Genomic DNA, 22246 nt, shown 5'->3' with positions numbered 1-22246 from the left:
GACCCCATTCCCAATCCATCTCAAAACAGAAGACCCCATCTACAATCCATCTCAAAACAGAAGACCCCATTCCCAATCCATCTCAAAACAGAAGACCCCATTCCCAATCCATCTCAAAACAGAAGACCCCATTCCCAATCCATCTCAAAACAGAAGACCCCATTCCCAATCCATCTCAAAACAGAAGACCCCATTCCCAATCCATCTCAAAACAGAAGACCCCATCTCCAATCCATCTCAAAACAGAAGACCCCATTCCCAATCCATCTCAAAACAGAAGACCCCATTCCCAATCCATCTCAAAACAGAAGACCCCATCTACAATCCATCTCAAAACAGAAGACCCCATTCCCAATCCATCTCAAAACAGAAGACCCCATTCCCAATCCATCTCAAAACAGAAGACCCCATCTACAATCCATCTCAAAACAGAAGACCCCATTCCCAATCCATCTCAAAACAGAAGACCCCATTCCCAATCCTTCCCACCAAGACACTACATACACAGAGCCCTGGAATGAGCATGGATACAAATATAAATCCCATCACAGACCCGTTGACTTGAATGGGTATCCCCTTTGTAGAAGTTATATTTCAGGATATATATCTGGGAAGTTCTATTTCAGGATAGATATCTGGGAAGTTCTATTTCAGGATATATATCTGTGTAGTTCTATGTCAGGATAGATATCTGGGAAGTTCTATGTCAGGATAGATATCTGGGAAGTTCTATTTCAGGATAGATATCTGGGAAGTTCTATGTCAGGATAGATATCTGTGTAGTTATATTTCAGGATAGATATCTGGGAAGTTATATTTCAGGATAGATATCTGGGAAGTTCTATTTCAGGATAGATATCTGGGAAGTTCTATTTCAGGATATATATCTGTGTAGTTATATTTCAGGATAGATATCTGGGAAGTTCTATGTCAGGATAGATATCTGTGTAGTTCTATGTCAGGATAGATATCTGGGATGTTCTATTTCAGGATAGATATCTGTGTAGTTCAATGTCAGGATAGATATCTGTGTAGTTATATTTCAGGATATATATCTGTGTAGTTCTATGTCAGGATAGATATCTGTGTAGTTCTATTTCAGGATAGATATCTGGGAAGTTCTATTTCAGGATAGATATCTGTGTAGTTCTATTTCAGGATAGATATCTGGGAAGTTCTATTTCAGGATAGATATCTGTGTAGTTCTATTTCAGGATAGATATCCAGAATAATAAAAAAACAGAATAATCACCATAACCATTTTGTAAAAATATAACCAGCTGGCCCCTGCACATGTATAACATAAATACAGGAATTTCTGTAGTTTCTATTTCTTTTGTTTCTATTGTGCCATAAGTTAACCATAGCTCTGATAAAGAATGATGAGCTCAGGTTATAAAGATATAGGCTGATATTACTGTCTTGTAGTTTATCTGCTGTAGTTTATCTGCTGTAGTTAATCTGTATCAAAGCGTAGCACTAGCAGGCAGCAACATGGCAGCATGGGCAGCCATCTTGGGCAGCCATCTTGGATCAGATAACACAGGGGCTAGTGCCTATTGCTCTCACGCACTCATCGCAGTGGGCAAAAGTGGTTGCAATGACATCACAATGACATATTTTATGACGTCATGGTCAGGTCGTACACTTCGGAGAAAAAAAGGTGTTATCTAGAACCAAAAGGGTTCTTCAGCAGTCGCCATAGGAAAACTCAAATCAAACTTTATTTGTCACATGTGCCCAATACAACAGGTTGTAGACCTTACCGTGAAATACTTACTTAAGAACCCTTTTTGTTTGGTTGCAGCTAGAACCCAGGTACCTGGAACCAAAAAGGGTTATCCTACTGGGACAGCCGAAGAACCCTTTTGTTTGGTTGCAGCTAGAACCCAGGTACCTGGAACCAAAAAGGGTTATCCTACTGGGACAGCCGAAGAACCCTTTTGTTTGGTTGCAGCTAGAACCCAGGTACCTGGAACCAAAAAGGGTTATCCTACTGGGACAGCCGAAGAACCCTTTTGTTTGGTTGCAGCTAGAACCCAGGTACCTGGAACCAAAAAGGGTTATCCTACTGGGACAGCCGAAGAACCCTTTTGTTTGGTTGCAGCTAGAACCCAGGTACCTGGAACCAAAAAGGGTTATCCTACTGGGACAGCCGAAGAACCCTTTTGTTTGGTTGCAGCTAGAACCCAGGTACCTGGAACCAAAAAGGGTTCTCCTACTGGGACAGCCGAAGAACCCTTTTGTTTGGTTGCAGCTAGAACCCAGGTACCTGGAACCAAAAAGGGTTCTCCTACTGGGACAGCCGAAGAACCCTTTTGTTTGGGGTTGCCCTTTTGGAACCTTTTGTCCCCTAATCAACGGGAAAATAAGTCTATCTAACCAGACAACAACCCAAAATATTTATTAATGTCATGAAACAGACGTTACCTTTACACTGGGTTGTACAGTAACAGACACCAGTCGGTTGTAATCTGGTTATATAGCACCTTCCTAACCAGAAAACCAGTTTACAATCAGAAAACTTTTAGTCTGATCTAGTCCATGCTAGTCTGGTCCGGTCTGGTTCGGTCCAGTCCAGGTCGGTCTGGTCCGGTCTGGTTCGGTCCAGTCTGGTCCGGTCTGGTTCAGTCCAGTCCAGTCAGGTCGGTCCGGTTCGGTCCAGTCCAATCTGGTTCGGTCCAGTCAGGTCGGTCCGGTCCAGTCTGGTTCGGTCCAGTCCAGTCTGGTTCGGTCCAGTCCAGTCAGGTCCAGGTCGGTCTGGTCCAGGACGGTCCGGTCCAGTCTGGTTCGGTCCAGTCCAGTCCAGGTCCAGTCTGGTTCGGTCCAGTCCAGTCAAGTCTAGGCACAATGTGAGAGCGTTAGTTTGATAAGACCCTCTGTGTGCATCCTATAGAGCAGTTTGAACTCTGCTGGCAGCTGGTGGGACTCCTGCCACTTGGTGGTGAACTTGGTACCCTTCTTGTCGTAATAGTGATAGGGCAGCTCCTTGCCCGTGTTGGGGTCCCAGCCAAAGGGCCAGAAGCCGTACAGGTGGATCTCCTCACACATGGACGAGGCCAGAGTGTACATGAGGATCCCCGTGCTCAGACGCTTCGGTGACAGCTGCTTGGTCTTCCAGTATCTGCAGCACAGACCAACAGAACAGACAGGGTTAGAATGGGTACTGTTAGAATGGTTACTGTTAGAATGGATACTGTTAGAATGGTTACTGTTAGAATGGATACAGTTAGAATGGATACTGTTAGAATGGATACTGTTAGAATGGATACTGTTAGAATGGTTACTGTTAGAATGGATACTGTTAGAATGGTTACTGTTAGAATGGATACTGTTAGAATGGATACTGTTAGAATGGTTACTGTTAGAATGGATACTGTTAGAATGGATACTGTTAGAATGGATACTGTTAGAATGGATACTGTAGTAATGGATACTGTTAGAATGGATACTGTTAGAATGGATACTGTTAGAATGGATACTGTTAGAATGGATACTGTTAGAATGGATACTGTTAGAATGGATACTGTTAGAATGGATACTGTTAGAATGGATACTGTAGTAATGGATACTGTTAGAATGGATACTGTTAGAATGGATACTGTTAGAATGGATACTGTTAGAATGGATACTGTTAGAATGGATACTGTTAGAATGGTTACTGTTAGAATGGATACTGTTAGAATGGATACTGTAGTAATGGATACTGTTAGAATGGATACTGTTAGAATGGATACTGTTAGAATGGATACTGTTAAAATATATACTGTTAGAATGGTTACTGTTAGAATGGATACTGTTAGAATGGATACTGTAGTAATGGATACTGTTAGAATGGATACTGTAGTAATGGATACTGTTAGAATGGTTACTGTTAGAATGGATACTGTTAGAATGGATACTGTTAGAATGGATACTGTAGTAATGGATACTGTTAGAATGGTTACTGTTAGAATGGATACTGTTAAAATGGATACTGTTAGAATGGATACTGTTAGAATGGATACTGTTAGAATGGATACTGTAGTAATGGTTACTGTTAGAATGGATACTGTTAGAATGGTTACTGTTAGAATGGATACTGTTAGAATGGATACTGTTAGAATGGATACTGTAGTAATGGATACTGTTAGAATGGATACTGTTAGAATGGATACTGTTAGAATGGATACTGTTAGAATGGATACTGTTAGAATGGATACTGTTAGAATGGTTACTGTTAGAATGGATACTGTAGTAATGGATACTGTTAGAATGGATACTGTTAGAATGGATACTGTTAGAATGGATACTGTTAGAATGGATACTGTAGTAATGGTTACTGTTAGAATGGATACTGTTAGAATGGTTACTGTTAGAATGGATACTGTTAGAATGGATACTGTTAGAATGGATACTGTAGTAATGGATACTGTTAGAATGGATACTGTTAGAATGGATACTGTTAGAATGGATACTGTTAGAATGGATACTGTTAGAATGGATACTGTAGTAATGGATACTGTTAGAATGGATACTGTTAGAATGGATACTGTTAGAATGGATACTGTTAGAATGGATACTGTAGTAATGGATACTGTTAGAATGGTTACTGTTAGAATGGTTACTGTTAGAATGGATACTGTAGAAATGGATACTGTTAGAATGGATACTGTTAGAATGGATACTGTTAGAATGGATACTGTTAGAATGGATACTGTTAGAATGGATACTATTAGAATGGATACTGTTAGAATGGATACTGTTAGAATGGATACTGTTAGAATGGATACTGTTAGAATGGATACTGTTAGAATGGATACTGTTAGAATGGGTACTGTTAGAATGGTTACTGTTAGAATGGATACTGTAGTAATGGATACTGTAGTAATGGATACTGTTAGAATGGATACTGTTAGAATGGGTACTGTTAGAATGGTTACTGTTAGAATGGATACTGTAGTAATGGATACTGTTAGAATGGGTACTGTTAGAATGGATACTGTTAGAATGGATACTGTTAGAATGGATACTGTTAGAATGGATACTGTTAGAATGGATACTCTTAGAATGGTTACTGTTAGAATGGATACTGTTAGAATGGATACTGTTAGAATGGATACTGTAGTAATGGTTACTGTTAGAATGGGTACTGTTAGAATGGATACTGTTAGAATGGATACTGTTAGAATGGATACTGTTAGAATGGATACTGTTAGAATGGATACTGTTAGAATGGATACTGTTAGAATGGTTACTGTAGTAATGGATACTGTTAGAATGGGTACTGTTAGAATGGTTACTGTTAGAATGGATACTGTTAGAATGGGTACTGTTAGAATGGATACTGTTAGAATGGATACTGTTAGAATGGATACTGTTAGAATGGATACTGTTAGAATGGATACTGTTAGAATGGATACTGTTAGAATGGATACTGTAGTAATGGTTACTGTTAGAATGGGTACTGTTAGAATGGATACTGTTAGAATGGATACTGTTAGAATGGATACTGTTAGAATGGATACTGTTAGAATGGATACTGTTAGAATGGATACTGTAGTAATGGATACTGTTAGAATGGTTACTGTAGTAATGGATACTGTTAGAATGGTTACTGTTAGAATGGGTACTGTTAGAATGGATACTGTTAGAATGGTTACTGTTAGAATGGATACTGTAGTAATGGATACTGTTAGAATGGATACTGTTAGAATGGTTACTGTTAGAATGGATACTGTTAGAATGGATACTGTAGTAATGGATACTGTTAGAATGGATACTGTTAGAATGGATACTGTTAGAATGGATACTGTTAGAATGGATACTGTAGTAATGGATACTGTTAGAATGGATACTGTTAGAATGGATACTGTTAGAATGGATACTGTAGTAATGGATACTGTTAGAATGGTTACTGTTAGAATGGTTACTGTTAGAATGGATACTGTAGAAATGGATACTGTTAGAATGGATACTGTTAGAATGGATACTGTTAGAATGGATACTGTTAGAATGGATACTGTTAGAATGGATACTGTTAGAATGGATACTGTTAGAATGGATACTGTTAGAATGGATACTGTTAGAATGGATACTGTTAGAATGGTTACTGTTAGAATGGATACTGTTAGAATGGGTACTGTTAGAATGGTTACTGTTAGAATGGATACTGTAGTAATGGATACTGTAGTAATGGATACTGTTAGAATGGATACTGTTAGAATGGGTACTGTTAGAATGGTTACTGTTAGAATGGATACTGTAGTAATGGATACTGTTAGAATGGGTACTGTTAGAATGGATACTGTTAGAATGGATACTGTTAGAATGGATACTGTTAGAATGGATACTGTTAGAATGGATACTCTTAGAATGGTTACTGTTAGAATGGATACTGTTAGAATGGATACTGTTAGAATGGATACTGTAGTAATGGTTACTGTTAGAATGGGTACTGTTAGAATGGATACTGTTAGAATGGATACTGTTAGAATGGATACTGTTAGAATGGATACTGTTAGAATGGATACTGTTAGAATGGATACTGTTAGAATGGATACTGTAGTAATGGATACTGTTAGAATGGTTACTGTAGTAATGGATACTGTTAGAATGGTTACTGTTAGAATGGGTACTGTTAGAATGGATACTGTTAGAATGGTTACTGTTAGAATGGATACTGTAGTAATGGATACTGTTAGAATGGATACTGTTAGAATGGTTACTGTTAGAATGGATACTGTTAGAATGGATACTGTTAGAATGGATACTGTTAGAATGGATACTGTAGTAATGGATACTGTTAGAATGGGTACTGTTAGAATGGTTACTGTTAGAATGGATACTGTTAGAATGGTTACTGTTAGAATGGATACTGTTAGAATGGATACTGTAGTAATGGGTACTGTTAGAATGGATACTGTTAGAATGGGTACTGTTAGAATGGATACTGTTAGAATGGATACTGTTAGAATGGTTACTGTTAGAATGGATACTGTAGTAATGGGTACTGTTAGAATGGATACTGTTAGAATGGGTACTGTTAGAATGGATACTGTTAGAATGGATACTGTTAGAATGGATACTGTTAGAATGGATACTGTTAGAATGGATACTGTTAGAATGGATACTGTTAGAATGGATACTGTTAAAATATATACTGTTAGAATGGTTACTGTTAGAATGGATACTGTTAGAATGGATACTGTAGTAATGGATACTGTTAGAATGGATACTGTAGTAATGGATACTGTTAGAATGGTTACTGTTAGAATGGATACTGTTAGAATGGATACTGTTAGAATGGATACTGTAGTAATGGATACTGTTAGAATGGTTACTGTTAGAATGGATACTGTTAGAATGGATACTGTTAGAATGGATACTGTTAGAATGGATACTGTTAGAATGGATACTGTTAGAATGGATACTGTAGTAATGGTTACTGTTAGAATGGATACTGTTAGAATGGTTACTGTTAGAATGGATACTGTTAGAATGGATACTGTTAGAATGGATACTGTAGTAATGGATACTGTTAGAATGGATACTGTTAGAATGGATACTGTTAGAATGGATACTGTTAGAATGGATACTGTTAGAATGGTTACTGTTAGAATGGATACTGTAGTAATGGATACTGTTAGAATGGATACTGTTAGAATGGATACTGTTAGAATGGATACTGTTAGAATGGATACTGTTAGAATGGATACTGTAGTAATGGTTACTGTTAGAATGGATACTGTTAGAATGGTTACTGTTAGAATGGATACTGTTAGAATGGATACTGTAGTAATGGATACTGTTAGAATGGATACTGTTAGAATGGATACTGTTAGAATGGATACTGTTAGAATGGATACTGTAGTAATGGATACTGTTAGAATGGATACTGTTAGAATGGATACTGTTAGAATGGATACTGTTAGAATGGATACTGTTAGAATGGATACTGTAGTAATGGATACTGTTAGAATGGTTACTGTTAGAATGGTTACTGTTAGAATGGATACTGTAGAAATGGATACTGTTAGAATGGATACTGTTAGAATGGATACTGTTAGAATGGATACTGTTAGAATGGATACTGTTAGAATGGATACTATTAGAATGGATACTGTTAGAATGGATACTGTTAGAATGGATACTGTTAGAATGGATACTGTTAGAATGGATACTGTTAGAATGGATACTGTTAGAATGGGTACTGTTAGAATGGTTACTGTTAGAATGGATACTGTAGTAATGGATACTGTAGTAATGGATACTGTTAGAATGGATACTGTTAGAATGGGTACTGTTAGAATGGTTACTGTTAGAATGGATACTGTAGTAATGGATACTGTTAGAATGGGTACTGTTAGAATGGATACTGTTAGAATGGATACTGTTAGAATGGATACTGTTAGAATGGATACTGTTAGAATGGATACTCTTAGAATGGTTACTGTTAGAATGGATACTGTTAGAATGGATACTGTAGTAATGGTTACTGTTAGAATGGGTACTGTTAGAATGGATACTGTTAGAATGGATACTGTTAGAATGGATACTGTTAGAATGGATACTGTTAGAATGGATACTGTTAGAATGGTTACTGTAGTAATGGATACTGTTAGAATGGGTACTGTTAGAATGGTTACTGTTAGAATGGATACTGTTAGAATGGGTACTGTTAGAATGGATACTGTTAGAATGGATACTGTTAGAATGGATACTGTTAGAATGGATACTGTTAGAATGGATACTGTTAGAATGGATACTGTTAGAATGGATACTGTTAGAATGGATACTGTAGTAATGGTTACTGTTAGAATGGGTACTGTTAGAATGGATACTGTTAGAATGGATACTGTTAGAATGGATACTGTTAGAATGGATACTGTTAGAATGGATACTGTTAGAATGGATACTGTAGTAATGGATACTGTTAGAATGGTTACTGTAGTAATGGATACTGTTAGAATGGTTACTGTTAGAATGGGTACTGTTAGAATGGATACTGTTAGAATGGTTACTGTTAGAATGGATACTGTAGTAATGGATACTGTTAGAATGGATACTGTTAGAATGGTTACTGTTAGAATGGATACTGTTAGAATGGATACTGTTAGAATGGATACTGTTAGAATGGATACTGTAGTAATGGATACTGTTAGAATGGGTACTGTTAGAATGGTTACTGTTAGAATGGATACTGTTAGAATGGTTACTGTTAGAATGGATACTGTTAGAATGGATACTGTAGTAATGGGTACTGTTAGAATGGATACTGTTAGAATGGGTACTGTTAGAATGGATACTGTTAGAATGGATACTGTTAGAATGGTTACTGTTAGAATGGATACTGTAGTAATGGGTACTGTTAGAATGGATACTGTTAGAATGGGTACTGTTAGAATGGATACTGTTAGAATGGATACTGTTAGAATGGATACTGTTAGAATGGATACTGTTAGAATGGATACTGTTAGAATGGATACTGTTAGAATGGATACTGTAGTAATGGATACTGTTAGAATGGTTACTGTAGTAATGGATACTGTTAGAATGGATACTGTTAGAATGGATACTGTTAGAATGGATACTGTAGTAATGGATACTGTTAGAATGGATACTATTAGAATGGATACTGTTAGAATGGGTACTGTTAGAATGGATACTGTTAGAATGGATACTGTTAGAATGGATACTATTAGAATGGATACTGTTAGAATGGATACTGTTAGAATGGATACTGTTAGAATGGATACTGTTAGAATGGATACTGTTAGAATGGATACTGTTAGAATGGGTACTGTTAGAATGGATACTGTTAGAATGGATACTGTTAGAATGGTTACTGTTAGAATGGATACTGTTAGAATGGATACTGTTAGAATGGATACTGTTAGAATGGTTACGGTTTCGGTGTTCCAGTATCTAACAGACATCAACATATTCGATTTAAGATGAAGAAGAAGAAGGGGCAGAAGGAGAAGGAGGAGAAGAAGGAGAAGGAGGAGGAGAAGAAGGAGGAGGAGGAGGAGAAGAAGAAGAAGGAGGAGGAGAAGGAGGAGGAGGAGGAGGAGGAGAAGAAGAAGAAGAAGAAGAAGGAGGAGGAGAAGAAGAAGGAGGAGGAGAAGAAGAAGGAGGAGGAGAAGGAGGAGGAGGAGGAGAAGGAGGAGGACGAGGAGAAGAAGAAGGAGGAGGAGAAGGAGGAGGAGGAGGAGAAGGAGAAGGAGAAGGAGGAGGAGGAGGAGGAGGAGGAGGAGGAGGAGGAGGAGGAGGAGGAGGAGGAGAAGAAGAAGAAGGAGGAGGAGGAGGAGAAGGAGGAGAAGGAGGAGGAGAAGGAGGAGGAGGAGGAGGAGAAGGAGGATAAGAAGGAGAAGGAAGAGGAGAAGGAGGAGAAGAAGAAGAAGGAGGAGAAGGAGGCAAGGTAATAGGATGGTTAGGAAAACAGGGCGGAGCGATAACATCGGTGAAGCCATGACAACGTGTATGTGTTTATGTGTGTTTATGTGTGTTTATGTGTGTTTAAGTGTGTGTGTTTATGTGTGTTTATGTGTGTGTTTGTGTGTGTATGTGTGTATGTATGTATGTATGTATGTATGTATGTATGTATGTATGTATGTATGTATGTATGTATGTATGTGTGTGTGTGTGTGTGTGTGTGTGTGTGTGTGTGTGTGTGTGTGTGTGTGTGTGTGTGTGTGTGTGTGTGTGTGTGTGTGTGTGTTTATGTGTGTGTGTTTATGTGTTTGTGTGTTTGCGTGTTTATCTGTAATTGCTCCAGATTTAAGTAGAAAACTAATTTAAACTACTGATGCTTCATCACATTCCCTACTGGAAGGAAAATACAACTGGTTCCTTAACAACGGACACAACAGACAGTTAAGGTGTTTTAAGGCAGACTGAGCCTCTTAAACGGACTAATCCTGTCCGAGCAGGTTACTTTAATGGGATTGAGGGAGATTACAGCATAACCAGCCCGTGTCCCAAATGACACCCTATTCCCTACGTGGTGCACTACTGTTGACAAGGGCACGTAGGTCCTATAGGGCTCTGGTCAAAAGTAGTGCACTACGTCGGGATAGGGTGCCATCTGGGATGCACCCCCAGTCTCTTCTTAAATTAAACTCAGACACATTCACAGAGAGATCTCTCTCTGTTCCAGACCCATTCACAGACAGATCTCTCTGTGTTCCAGACCCATTCACAGACAGATCTCTCTCTGTTCCAGACCCATTCACAGAGAGATCTCTCTCTGTTCCAGACCCATTCACAGACAGATCTCTCTCTGTTCCAGACCCATTCACAGACAGATCTCTCTGTGTTCCAGACCCATTCACAGACAGATCTCTCTCTGTTCCAGACCCATTCACAGAGAGATCTCTCTCTGTTCCAGACCCATTCACAGACAGATCTCTCTCTGTTCCAGACCCATTCACAGAGAGATCTCTCTCTGTTCCAGACTCATTCAAAGACAGTTCTCTCTCTGTTCCAGACCCATTCACAGACAGATCTCTCTCTGTTCCAGACCCATTCACAGAGAGATTTCTCTGTGTTCCAGACCCATTCACAGACAGATCTCTCTCTGTTCCAGACCCATTCACAGAGAGATCTCTCTCTGTTCCAGACCCATTCACAGACAGATCTCTCTCTGTTCCAGACCCATTCACAGAGAGAACTCTCTCTGTTCCAGACTCATTCACAGACAGATCTCTCTCTGTTCCAGACTCATTCACAGACAGATCTCTCTCTGTTCCAGACCCATTCACAGACAGATCTCTCTCTGTTCTAGACCCATTCACAGACAGATCTATCTGTGTTCTAGACCCATTCACAGACAGATCTCTCTCTGTTCCAGACCCATTCACAGAGAGATTTCTCTGTGTTCCAGACCCATTCACAGACAGATCTCTCTCTGTTCCAGACCCATTCACAGACAGATCTCTCTCTGTTCCAGACCCATTCACAGACAGATCTCTCTTTGTTCCAGACCCATTCACAGACAGATCTCTCTCTGTTCCAGACCCATTCACAGACAGATCTCTCTTTGTTCCAGACCCATTCACAGACAGATCTCTCTCTGTTCCAGACCCATTCACAGAGAGATTTCTCTGTGTTCTAGACCCATTCACAGACAGATCTCTCTCTGTTCCAGACCCATTCACAGACAGATCTCTCTTTGTTCCAGACCCATTCACAGACAGATCTCTCTCTGTTCCAGACCCATTCACAGAGAGATTTCTCTGTGTTCTAGACCCATTCACAGACAGATCTCTCTCTGTTCTAGACCCATTCACAGACAGATCTCTCTCTGTTCCAGACCCATTCACAGACAGATCTCTCTGTGTTCCAGACTCATTCACAGACAGATCTCTCTGTCCAATACTATTTTGGGTGTGTCCAATACTATTTTGGGTGTGTCCAATACTATTTTGGGTGTGTCCAATACTATTTTGGGTGTGTCCAATACTATTTTGGGTGTGTCCAATACTATTTTGGGTGTGTCCAATACTATTTTGGGTGTGTCCAATACTATTTTAGGTGTGTCCAATACTATGTTGGGTGTGTCCAGTTGTGATTCTATGTAACTTGTGAGCAGTGAAACATGTTACCTGTTGACGTACTGCATGATGTTGCCCGGCCACGCCAGCTGAACCTTCAGCTGTCCTCTGTGCTCCACGAAGAAGTCGACCAGTGTCCTGGTCACCGTGGCCGAGGTATGGAAGAAGAAGGCAGGGATCCAGAGTATGGCCCTGTCCAGCTTCTTCAGACTCAGGAAGAAGTTGTTCCTGTCTTGGATGGTCAGCAGGTTGTTATAGTACTTCTCCAGGATGCTGGGGTTAAAGGTCGTGAGGTTCGTCCTCCGCCCCACATCCCGACGGAAGATCTCGGTGGGAGCGAAGTTGCAGCGGAAGACGAAGTCAAACTTCTCGATCTCGGGCCCGCAGCGACTCCCTGTGAGGACGCCGCTGTTCCCCACCACGGCACACACATTGTAGTGCTTGTTGACGATGGGGGAGGCCTCGGGAAGCAGGGACTTGAAGTTCTCTCCGATAGAGAAGACGTACTTGTGGCTGGAGTAGTCGTAGTGCATCAGCTGACCCACGCGCACGCTGCTCCGGGTCAGGGTGAAGTTGTGGGCCATGTCGATGTGTTGAGAGATCTCTTTCCTTGAAGATATGGAGAGATCAGACGGGGGGGGGGGGGAAATGTTAGGGTGCATTCCAAATGGAACCCTATTTCCTATTCAAGGCCGATAGGGCCCTGGTCAAAAGTAGTGCACTATATAGGGAATAGGGTTCTATAGGGCCCTGGTCAAAAGTAGTGCACTATATAGGGAATAGGGTTCCAAATGGGATGCACACTTATTGTAAATATTGTAAATATACACCCCATAAATTAGCAGACCTGGGTTCAAATACTATTTTAAGTATTTAAATTACTTTCACATTTCGAAGTAAGTATTTGGGAAAAAAATATTAGAATGTATTTGGAAATACATTTGGAAAGTATTGGCATGTATTTGAAAATACCCAAATACACAGGGTGTTTTTTCAAATACAAATATTTAAATACTCCATGAATTTGAACCCAGGTCTGTTTGGCCCTAAGGATATTTAAAATGTATATGGAAAATACTTTCAAATAGCCTAGTATTATTTGAAAATACTTTCAAATACCCAAAATACGACTAGTTGATTCAGCTACATTATTTGAAATCACTCAAATACACAGAAAATAACTATTTAAAATACAAATACTTGAATACGTATGCATTTGAACCCAGCTTAGTATCTGGTTTAAATATTCTTGGCACCAAAATCAGTACCAAACCAGCTACTAATATTTTACTATTAAGGCTGTAACCAGAGACTATGCCTGGCCTGGGTCATGTTCATTAGGCACAAAGCATTTTGAAACGGGGAGGGTACAACCTGAATGTGTCCAATAACAACTGTTTTTTTGTTGTAAAAGTTTTTGCAACGTTAGTGCTTACTGAACAGCACCCAGATGTATCCTATAGACTACTTCACCTCTGTTCTGTGAATGCTGTTCTGTTATAGCGCCATTTGGAGGCGTTTTCCTGCAGGCCCTCGTTCAGGGCCTTGGTCAGAGGGGTGAAGGCCGGATCCAGGTACTTCATGGCCAGCTGAGACCTGTTGTACAGAGACATTGATACACACTAGAGAAGGCTTGGACCAAAATGTTATTGTCTCTCCGTAAGTTGTCTATTTTTCCCATGCTACTGCATCTCCAAGACAGAAAAAAAAAGAATGAAAAAATTGCGAAAGGAATATTTGTTTTCTGTTTTGCAAAAGGAATATTCTGTAGTTTGTTTATTAAGTGTAAGAAGAACCAACCTCCTTTTTTGACAGAGACAACCACAGAAACAGTGTGTTGTGTCCATTAGAGAGGGAAGGGAGGCCGGCTCAGTTGGTTCTGATGTTACTGATAGGCGGGAAGCTAGTAGAAGCAGGGCCTGATCAGCGTCCACCATCCTCTCCTCCACCCTCCTCCCCTTCACCCTCCCCACCCTCCTCCTCTCCTCCACCCTCCTCTCCGCCACCCTCCTCTCCTCCACCCTCCTCTCCTCCACCCTCTTCTCCGCCACCCTCCTCTCCTCTCCTCCACCCTCCTCTCCTCCACCCTCCTAGGCAACAGTGACAAGGTTCTAGTTTCAATGACAGACTCTTTTGGCAACTTCGATAAGAGAAGAAAAAAAATTATAAGGGAAAAAAATAGTTGTCTGTCTTCAACAAATCACGAGGCAGACCTGCCAGTACGTTGCAATTCACTTTGCAGTGTTTTTTTTAAACCTTTATTTTACTAGGCAAGTCAGTTAAGAACAAATTCTTATTTACAATGACGGCCTAGCAACAGTGCCTCGACAAATTTGAACAACCAGCTCGGGGATTCGATCTAGCAACCTTTCCGGTTACTGGCCCAACGCTCTAACCACTGGGCTACCTACCGCCTCTACACTCTAACCACTGGGCTACGCTGCCACCTTTACGCTCTAACCACTGGGCTACCTACCTCCTCTACACTCTAACCACTGGGCTACGCTGCCACCTTTACGCTCTAACCACTGGGCTACCTACCGCCTGTTTTAGTAAAGTTAGTTGACGTAAAATAGCCACTTGCGAAATGCACTCATTACAAATCTTGCTAGCTACTAATTTATATTTTATTTAAGCGGATAAAGTAGGGACGTAGATTCTCTAAAGAGTCCATAACTGAAACCAGATCCTAATCATTGTTGCCTAGGGTTGGGTTTTCAAGCCTACACCATCCTCCTCTTCTCTAGTCTCCTCTCCTCTACCCTCACCATCCTCCTCCTCTCCTCCAGTCTCCTCTCCTCTCTTCCACCCTCATCACCATCCTCCTCTCCTCTCTTCCACCCTCATCACCATCCTCCTCTCCTCCACCCTCATTACCATCCTCCTCTCCACCATCCTCCTCTCCTCCACCCTCACCATTCTCCTCCTCTCCTCCAGTCTCCTCTACTCCACCCTCATCACCATCCTCCTCTCCACCATCCTCCTCTCCTCCACCCTCACCATCCTGCTCCTTTCCTCCACCCTCCTCTCCTCTCTTCCACCCTCATCACCATCCTCCTCTCCACCACCCTCCTCTCCTCTCCTGTCCTCTACCTTCACCATCCTCTCCTCTCCTATCTTCCACCCTCAACTTCCTCCTCTCCTACATCCTCCTTTCCTCTCCTCCACCATCCTCTCCTCCACCCTCCTCCCCTTCACCCTCCCCACCCTCCCCTCCTTCACCCTCCCCACCCTCCTCCACCCTCCTCCTCTCCTCCACCCTCATCACTCCCCTCCACCCTCCTCCTCTCCTCCACCCTCCTCCTCTCCTCCACCCTCATCACTCCCCTCCACCCTCCTCCTCTCCTCCACCCTCCTCCTCTCCTCCACCCTCATCACTCCCCTCCACCCTCATCACTCTCCTCCACCCTCATCACTCTTCTCCACCCTCCTCCTCTCCTTCACCCTCCCCACCCTCCTCCTCTCCTCCTCCTCTCCTCCACCCTCATCACTCCCCTCCACCCTCCTCCTCTCCTCCACCCTCATCACTCCCCTCCACCCTCCTCCTCTCCTCCACCCTCATCACTCTCCTCCACCTCTCCTTCACCCTCCCCACCCTCCTCCTCTCCTCCACCCTCCTCCACCCTCATCACTCCCCTCCACCCTCTTCCTCTCCTTGTTCCACAACTTATGTCACTCTATTTCCTAATAAAGTAATTAACAAGCTCTGTAAAGAACTATAGTGCCATCGTTATGCTTCCCATTTTAAAGCGGTAGCTAGCTGTCATTCTATTTCATTGCAGTGTTATTATTAGACTCATGCAATGGGACATTATTACCCGATTCACACAATGGTGCTTACTCGAAACCGTACTGTGCTGGCTTGCCCAGTACAGCACGGCTTGGTTTGGGTCAGTAGTGTGAAAAGGGTATGATGCCTGTCTGTTCCTCTAACTGACCTGTTGACTGGGCAACAGGTAACAAGGCTAGCAATAGCATTAGCATGTAGGCTAGATAGCTAGCAAGCACTGCCAGTATTAGTTTTACGGGAGGATAGCATCATGCACTGCCTGGTTGTGACCCAACTGGCACCCTATTCCCTATGGGGGCTCTGGTCAAAAGTAGTGCACTATATAGGGAATAGGGTGCCAGATCGGGGGCACACACAGTGTAGCCTACACTGGCAGTCTATAATTAACTTTTTTTAACCATTAGGCCACCTGATGTCAATTGGTTGCATGACGTCCTGATGGTATCGTACTTGTGAAGGGATTGGACCGTGGCTGTCGGGATAAAACATTGAGTGTTATGATGATGTTATGATTGTGGGGGGTGGAGTACTTTTAAATATACAGTATGAGTGTGTTCCAAATGGAACCATATTCCCTATAAGGATCGGGTCATTAGTAGTGCACTATGTAGGGAATAGAATGGCATTTGGGATGCACACCATATCATTTATTTAGTACCAGTCAAAAGTTTGGACACACCTACTCATTCAAGGGTTTTTCTTTATTTTCACAATTTTCTACATTGTAGAATAGTAGTGAAGACATCCAACACTATAAAATAACACATATGGAATCATGTAGTAACCAAAAAATGTGTTAAACAAATCAAAATATATTTGAGATTTGAGATTCTTCAAATTAAAGCCACCCTTTTCCTTGATGACAGCTTTGCACACTCTTGGCATTCTCTCAACCAGCTTCATGAGGTAGTCACTTGGAATGCATTTCAACTAACAGGTGTGCCTTCTTAAAAGTTAATTTGTGGAATTGATTTCCTTCTTAATGCATTTGAGCCAATCAGTTGTGTTGTGACATGGTAGGGGTGGAACACAGAAGATAGCCCTATATGGTCAAAGAACAAGTACATATTATGGCAAGAACAGCTCAAATAAGCAAAGAGCCTCAGAAATTGCAGCCCAAATAAATGTTTCACAGAGTTCAAGTAACAGACACATCTCAACATCAACTGTTCAGAGGAGACTGTGTGAATCAGGCCTTCATGGTCGAATTGCTGCAAAGAAACCACTACTAAAGGACACCAATAAGAAGAAGAGACTTGCTTGGGCCAAGAAACACGAGCAATGGACATTAGACCGGTTGGGATCTGTCACCGCTGTGTCTTTGTGAGACGCAGAGTAGGTGAACGGATGATCTCCACATGTGTGGTTCCCACCGTGAAGCATGGAGGAGGAGGTGTGGGGGTACTTTGCTGGTGACACTGTCAGTGATTTATTTAGAATTCAAGGCACACTTAACCTGCATGGCTACCACAGAATTCTGCAGCGATACGCCATCCCATCTGGTTTGCGCTTAGTGGGACTATCATTTGTTTTTCAACAGGACAATGACCCAACACACCTCCAGGCTGTGTAAGGGCTATTTGATCAAGAAGGAGAGTGATGGAGTGCTGCATCAGATGACCTGGCCTACACAATCACCTGACCTCAACCCAATTGAGATAGTTTGGGATGAGTTGGACCGCAGAGTGAAGGAAAAGCAGCTAACAAGTTCTCAGCATATGTGGGAACTCCTTCAACACTGTTGGAAAAGCATTCCAGGTGAAGCTGGTTGAGAGAATTCCAAGCATGTGCAAAGCTGTCATCAAGGCAAAGGGTGGCTACTTTGAAGAATGTAAAATATTTGTTTAAAACTTTTTGTTTGTTACTACATGATTCCATATGTGTTATTTCATAGTGTTGATGTCTTCACTATTATTCTACAATGTAGAAAATAGTAAAAATAAAGAAAAACCCTTGAATGAGTAGATGTGTCCCAACTTTTGACTTGTACTATACATATAGGAACTGTAGCCTAATCATTGATGTTGAGGATTCCCTTCACAGTAGCCTAATTATTATCAAAACAAGAATAAAACAGGACAAAATATGGTGAGGGGGGGGGGTTACTGGGTGGAATGGCTAGATATATGTCCCCTGAAGTGAATTTCTCATTGCTGCAAAATGGCTCCCTCCCTCCCTCTCCACATAACCTTGGCTTCCTGCAACAGAGGAAGGAATGATTACAGGGTGGAAATGAATCTACCGCCACTTGTAAATCAGAACCAAGGACAGCTCCCTCGAGCTAGAGAATAGCAACCAGTGCTAACATCAGTACGAGACATAGAACATGCGCGGCGCTTCTTCTTCCTGACGAACCGGGGATTAAAATCATGCTATATTTTCGACGGGTGGGCAGGATTGTTGTTGTAGGTTAGACTATTCATTCATTCGACTGAGATTTCGACTTGATATCAGGGGAATAAAATAAAAAAACGGACAGTCTGTAATTCACTAAATTAATAATCGTGGGAAATGTGGATGTGTTGATTATTTATATAACCTTAGATTATGATGAGAGAACCGACAGAGGCGTTAGATTTCTACTGTGACAAGTGCAGGCCCTTTCAGGTTTGTGGTGTAGCCTACTAGCTATCTACGACATAAACCTCCCTAATATGAAAACCTCTGGTTTGAGAATCAGTCTCCCCCCCCCAAACTGCTATTCTCTTAGTAAAAATGTACCTTTTACAGGCTGCATGATAATAAAGACAGTTATACAGGTACGAAGAATGTAGCTGTCAAATCACGCACAGTTCAATAGGCTACACCCACATGTACTAGTTACCCTGCGCATTTATATTACGGAATATTGCATAACTTACCGAAATCCCGCATGGAACATATACATCCGAGGCCCACCTGAATTTGCATATTTGGGTGTCATGAAGAGAAAATCTTTTTTTATTGACACGTAGCTGATCAATGAGAGTATGAGCAGAGCGACACTGAACATCATCAAACCCAGGACGCTCGCTATGCGGACCATCTTGCGGTGTTGACATCCCCGTCTGTGCAACGACAAGGGCAGCTGTTGTTACGCTTTCAGCGGAGAAGAGACACGTTTCGGAGAAAGAGGACACGGTCCGCTAGCTTTACATATTATATTACATAAGTAGGGAGGCAGAGAGAAATGCCAGCTGGTTCTTGTTTTGACGGTTATGTCTCTGGGCTCAGAGCGGTTCTCATTCTCCCTGTGCACCGGTCCTGTCCCGCTCGTGCCATTCCGTTCCCTCGCGGCGAAGATTGATGCGGTGCGAATAATGGCGCCAGGGAGATGCATGTATCTCGAATCTAATTAATTAACCGTACCGGATGCTTAAAGGAGCAGCTAACCTATAGCGGAAATGAAATATATAAACAACGGCGTTAGGTCCCAGGGTCGACGCGGAGTCTTCCTTCGGGCTATCTCAAAGGGTGACTTAGCCTACACGCTGCTTTACAAACCAGCCTGGATTAGGTCCTGTTCAGCCTGCATTACCTTTTTAGCCTGCTTCCTAGAGATGTATAGGAACATAGGTCAGGGAGCATGTGAAGTAGGGCGATTCATTAGCAGACTGTCCTTAAAATTATTTTATTTTTTATTTTTAAATACTCCCTAACACATGTTGTTTTGCTGTTATTGTGTCAAAGTCGTTCAGAGGGGTATCATGTGTGACAATATATGAACATGTTATGTATGCTGTCTGTCATGATCGTTTATTGTAGGCTATACACCGAGGGACGTTAGGAGTGAGGCGGTAAACTGTATATTACAGAGGGGGATTGTTTGTCCATTAGAACTAGAGTGACAAGTCAGCCCTGCCTCGGTCATATTGTTTATTGTGTCGCTGAAACACACACACACACAGACAGACACACAGACAGACACACAGACAGACAGACAGACAGACAGACAGACAGACAGACAGACAGACAGACAGACAGACAGACAGACAGACAGACAGACAGACAGACAGACAGACAGACAGACAGACACACACACACACACACACACACACACACACACACACACACAGACAGACAGACAGACAGACAGACAGACAGACAGACAGACAGACAGACAGACAGACAGACAGACAGACAGACAGACAGACATCCCTGTATGTTCCTCTGTCTCCTATAGTATAGATAGCTACAGTAGAGCAGAGTGGCCCCTTCTCTCTGTAATGGGCAGCGACATTTCAGAGATGACCTTTCCACTTCTATCAGTCCCAGAGGTCACCTCACCCCCCCCTCCTCTCGCTTCAGCCCCTCTTTTTCTCAACTCGCCCCCCTCTTCCTCCCCCTTCCTCTTCCTCTCACCCCTCTCCTCTTCCTCTCACCTCACCCCTCTCCTCATCTCCGCCTCCCCTCTCTCCTCTCTCTCCTCTCTTCTCTTCTCTCCTCTCCTCCCCTAACTCTTCTCTCTCCTAACTCCTCTTCTCTCTCCTCTCATCTCCTCTCCTCTCCTGTCCTCTCTCTCCTCTTTCCTCTCCATCAGAGAAGGGAGTGATCACCAGGGTTGGGCTATATTAAGCGTTAGAGGGCTATCTCTCTGTCTGTCCATACTCGGCCGCTCCTGTCACATGGACTCTGTGCTCAATGGGCCAGAAGAAGAGGCTCCGTGAGTCGTCCATTAGCCCAGTTGGGTTAATAACCTGGCCGAACGGCTTCAAACTGCTTTCCAGCCAAATTGGCAACAACATACATCACCAATTTGTTCGTTTTTTCCCCCAGCCCTTTGTAGCCAGTGTTCGCGTCCCAAATGGCATCATATTCCCTATATAGTGCACTACAACCCTATGGGCTATGATCAACATTAGTGCACTATATAGGGAATAGTGTGCCTTTATAGACGCAGAACAGTGTGTTGCGTTCTGCGTGGGGTGATGGATTGACAGGAAATGAGTCAGGGAGTTGAAAAGTAGTACATTTGCATGTCATTCCATGGCCACATACAGATGTAGGATCTTAATTTGAGACAGTTTTGCTACAGCAGTAAAATAATCCTGCAGCAACAGGAAATGTTAATTATTATGTGGATTATAATTAATGGGATATATTTCTGCATTTCTGTCTCGGTTGAATTCTTTTTTTTTGTATGGTCAAAGTCAAATCTGAAATTTCGAAGTGGAAATTAGAATTAACTTCGGAAGCCTGTTGTAAATATCCTGCATTACAGGAATGTTATCCCGCAACAGGGTGATCAAATTAAGATCCTACATCTGTACTGAACTTGGACTGAAACTGTAGTATCTAATACATCTTTTTGGAATGTTTCCATGGTTTCCACATTCCATGAACATGACTTCATATTCCATCGACGCTGACCTGAGACAAGACAACACAAGCCCAAACACAAAATAATGTAGGTTAGCTCGAGAGGAACAGTGTTACTGAGGAGGAGGGGTCGGAGGAAGAGGAGGTGGTGGAAGAGAAGGAGATGGAGGAGGAAGAGGAGGTGGTGGAAGAGAAGGAGATGGTTGTGGAAGAGGTAGAAGGAGGTAGAAGGAGGAGGAGGTGGTGGAGAGGAGGAGGTGGTGGAGAGGAGGAGGAGATGGAGGAGGAGGAGGAGATGGAGGAGGAGGTGGTGGAATCGGAGGAGGAGGTGGTGGAGAGGAGGAGGTGGTGGAGGAGGTAGAAGGAGGAGGTGGAGGTGATGAAGGTGGTGGTGGTGGAGGAGGAGGTGGAGGAGGTGATGGAGGAGGAGGTGGTGGAATCGGAGGAGGAGGTGGTGGAGAGGAGGAGGTGGTGGAATTGGAGGAGGTGGTGGTGGAGGAGGTAGAAGGAGGTGGTGAAGGTGGTGAAGGTGGTGGTGGTGGAGGAGGTAGAAGGAGGTGGTGGAGGAGGTGGAGGTGATGAAGGTGGTGGTGGTGGAGGAGGTAGAAGGAGGTGGTGGAGG

At 42.3% G+C, this 22246-nt stretch overlaps 1 protein-coding gene across 1 annotated transcript in view; it reads right to left on the bottom strand.

Annotated features, from left to right (window-relative positions):
* The window catches only part of LOC139544400 (alpha-N-acetylneuraminate alpha-2,8-sialyltransferase ST8SIA3-like), a 20470-nt gene extending 648 nt beyond the window's left edge, over positions 1-19822 (bottom strand). The window contains exons 1-4 of the mRNA XM_071351442.1: positions 19188-19822; positions 14010-14132; positions 12588-13145; positions 1-3124 (exon numbers count right to left, since the gene is read on the bottom strand). The exon at positions 1-3124 is cut by the window's left edge and continues 648 nt beyond it. Of these exons, the coding sequence (XP_071207543.1) occupies positions 2842-3124; positions 12588-13145; positions 14010-14132; positions 19188-19351 (1128 nt within the window). The 5' untranslated portion in view covers positions 19352-19822 and the 3' untranslated portion in view covers positions 1-2841. The remainder of the gene's footprint in view (positions 3125-12587; positions 13146-14009; positions 14133-19187) is intronic.
* Positions 19823-22246: the final 2424 nt, after the last annotated feature.

The sequence above is a fragment of the Salvelinus alpinus genome, chromosome 18 (assembly GCF_045679555.1).
Source record: "Salvelinus alpinus chromosome 18, SLU_Salpinus.1, whole genome shotgun sequence".
NCBI classification, from domain to species: Eukaryota; Metazoa; Chordata; class Actinopteri; order Salmoniformes; family Salmonidae; genus Salvelinus; species Salvelinus alpinus.
The sequence above is the reverse complement of the archived record's forward strand: the minus strand, read 5'-3'. Positions and strand labels throughout refer to the sequence as shown.